Source organism: Vigna unguiculata, chromosome 8 (assembly GCF_004118075.2).
Source record: "Vigna unguiculata cultivar IT97K-499-35 chromosome 8, ASM411807v1, whole genome shotgun sequence".
Taxonomy (NCBI): Eukaryota; Viridiplantae; Streptophyta; class Magnoliopsida; order Fabales; family Fabaceae; genus Vigna; species Vigna unguiculata.
In genome coordinates this window covers 25,466,737-25,468,561 of record NC_040286.1, presented here as the reverse complement: position 1 = coordinate 25,468,561, position 1,825 = coordinate 25,466,737, and the positions used below count along the sequence as shown (strand labels likewise).

Here is a 1,825-nt window from a genome sequence, read left to right as displayed (position 1 = left end):
TACAGGTCAGACTCGGATGGATAAATTTCTAGCATACTTAAGCAAGAGGACAATCCATTGAGAGTCAACTCATCAGACTTTCTCTGTTAAAAGAAAAACGAATCTTGCCTTTCACTAATTACAAATGGACACGTTGGACAGCTGTTTATCATAGTTGCTTACGCTCCATTTAGCTATCCATGCCCTGTCTCCGCTTAACTAACTTTCCGACCATACAAAAACCTTGTCCCACACATTTCGCTTAATTATTATACCACAACACAAACGCGTTTTCAAGCTGCCACCTTCACCACTTAATTCCACTCCTCTCACCATCTCTCATAACACTTTGCCTCACCATTACGCCTTTCTCCCTTCAATCACGTCTCCTTCATACGATCACCACCCACACTATATAAATATCTCTACTACCACCCTCTTTCCATCAATTCATTTCATTTCTCACTCTTCTATCAATTTATTTCCTCTCTCTACAGAATACAAATGGCCTCTCTTACATCCTTAAACTTTCTCCTATGTTTTTTTCTGTCTGTTTCAATTCTTCGTTTCAGTTCAGCGAGAAAACTCACCGAGTCAGAGCCCCAACTTAAGTTCCAATACCACAGAGGACCTCTCCTCACAGGTAAAATCTCCGTCAACCTCATTTGGTACGGCAACTTCAAACCTTCCCAGAAAGCCATCGTCACTGACTTCATCACCTCTCTCTCCCCACCCAAACCCCTCACGGCCCAACCATCCGTTGCCACGTGGTGGAAAGCCACCGAAAAATACTACCAAACCCCATCTCCCAAACTCGCCCTCTCTCTGGGTTCCCAAATCCTCGACGAAAACTACTCATTCGGTAAATCACTCACCACCGATCAAATCGTGAAACTTGCATCCAAGGGTCCACAGAGAAACGCAATTAACGTGGTTCTCACCTCCGCTGACGTTGCCGTGGAAGGGTTCTGCTCCAGTAGGTGCGGGACTCACGGGTCCTCCGTGGGGGCGCGCGTCAACGGAAATAGGTACAAGTTCGCTTACATCTGGGTGGGTAACTCTGAAACCCAGTGCCCGGGGCAATGCGCGTGGCCATTCCACCAACCCATATACGGTCCCCAGAACCCAGCTCTGGTTGCGCCCAACAACGATGTTGGCGTCGACGGCATGGTCATCAACGTGGCTAGCCTCTTGGCTGGAACCGTGACCAACCCTTTCGGGAATGGCTACTTTCAGGGACCCAAAGAGGCTCCGCTGGAAGCCGCCTCTGCCTGCACCGGCGTCTACGGTAAGGGCGCCTACCCTGGCTATGCAGGGAACCTCTTGGTGGACCCCACCACCGGTGCCAGCTACAACGCCAATGGTGTCAACGGAAGGAAATATCTCTTGCCAGCTCTCGTTGACCCTAAAACCTCTGCTTGTTCAACCATCGTCTAAAACCCCCCACACAAAGCTTTCACTTTTCACCCGGTTTAGTTTTTAGGCTACACGAACGAACATTCTTTCATTTCTTCATTCAATCATAGTCTTAAGTATTACAATGTTCAGTTATACTAAACTTTTGTATTCAGATGATTAGAAAGTATGGCAAAGTTATATTATTAATATTTTTATTGATTTTTAATTTAATTTGCAGAAATCAGGTGCCACTGTGGAACTCCCTTGCAAACACTTGCAAACATGAATGTCTAATATCTTTTGCAGTACGCTTCAAGCGGAATAATTAGAAAGTTAACAAAAATAAAACCTAATTATTTTTCTTTCATTTATTATAATAATAACGGTAATAACTATATGTAAAATGATTTAATAAAAAAATACATTATTTAAAATAAAATAATAAAAA

The 1,825-nt window shown here is 44.0% G+C and overlaps 1 protein-coding gene across 1 annotated transcript; it reads left to right on the top strand.

Annotated features, from left to right (window-relative positions):
* Positions 1–334: 334 nt before the first annotated feature.
* On the top strand, positions 335–1,618 carry LOC114195367 (protein EXORDIUM-like). The gene has a single exon (XM_028085803.1). The coding sequence runs from the start codon at positions 484–486 to the stop codon at positions 1,414–1,416; it is 933 nt and encodes a 310-aa protein (XP_027941604.1). The 5' UTR covers positions 335–483; the 3' UTR covers positions 1,417–1,618.
* The last annotated feature ends 207 nt before the right edge of the window (positions 1,619–1,825 follow it).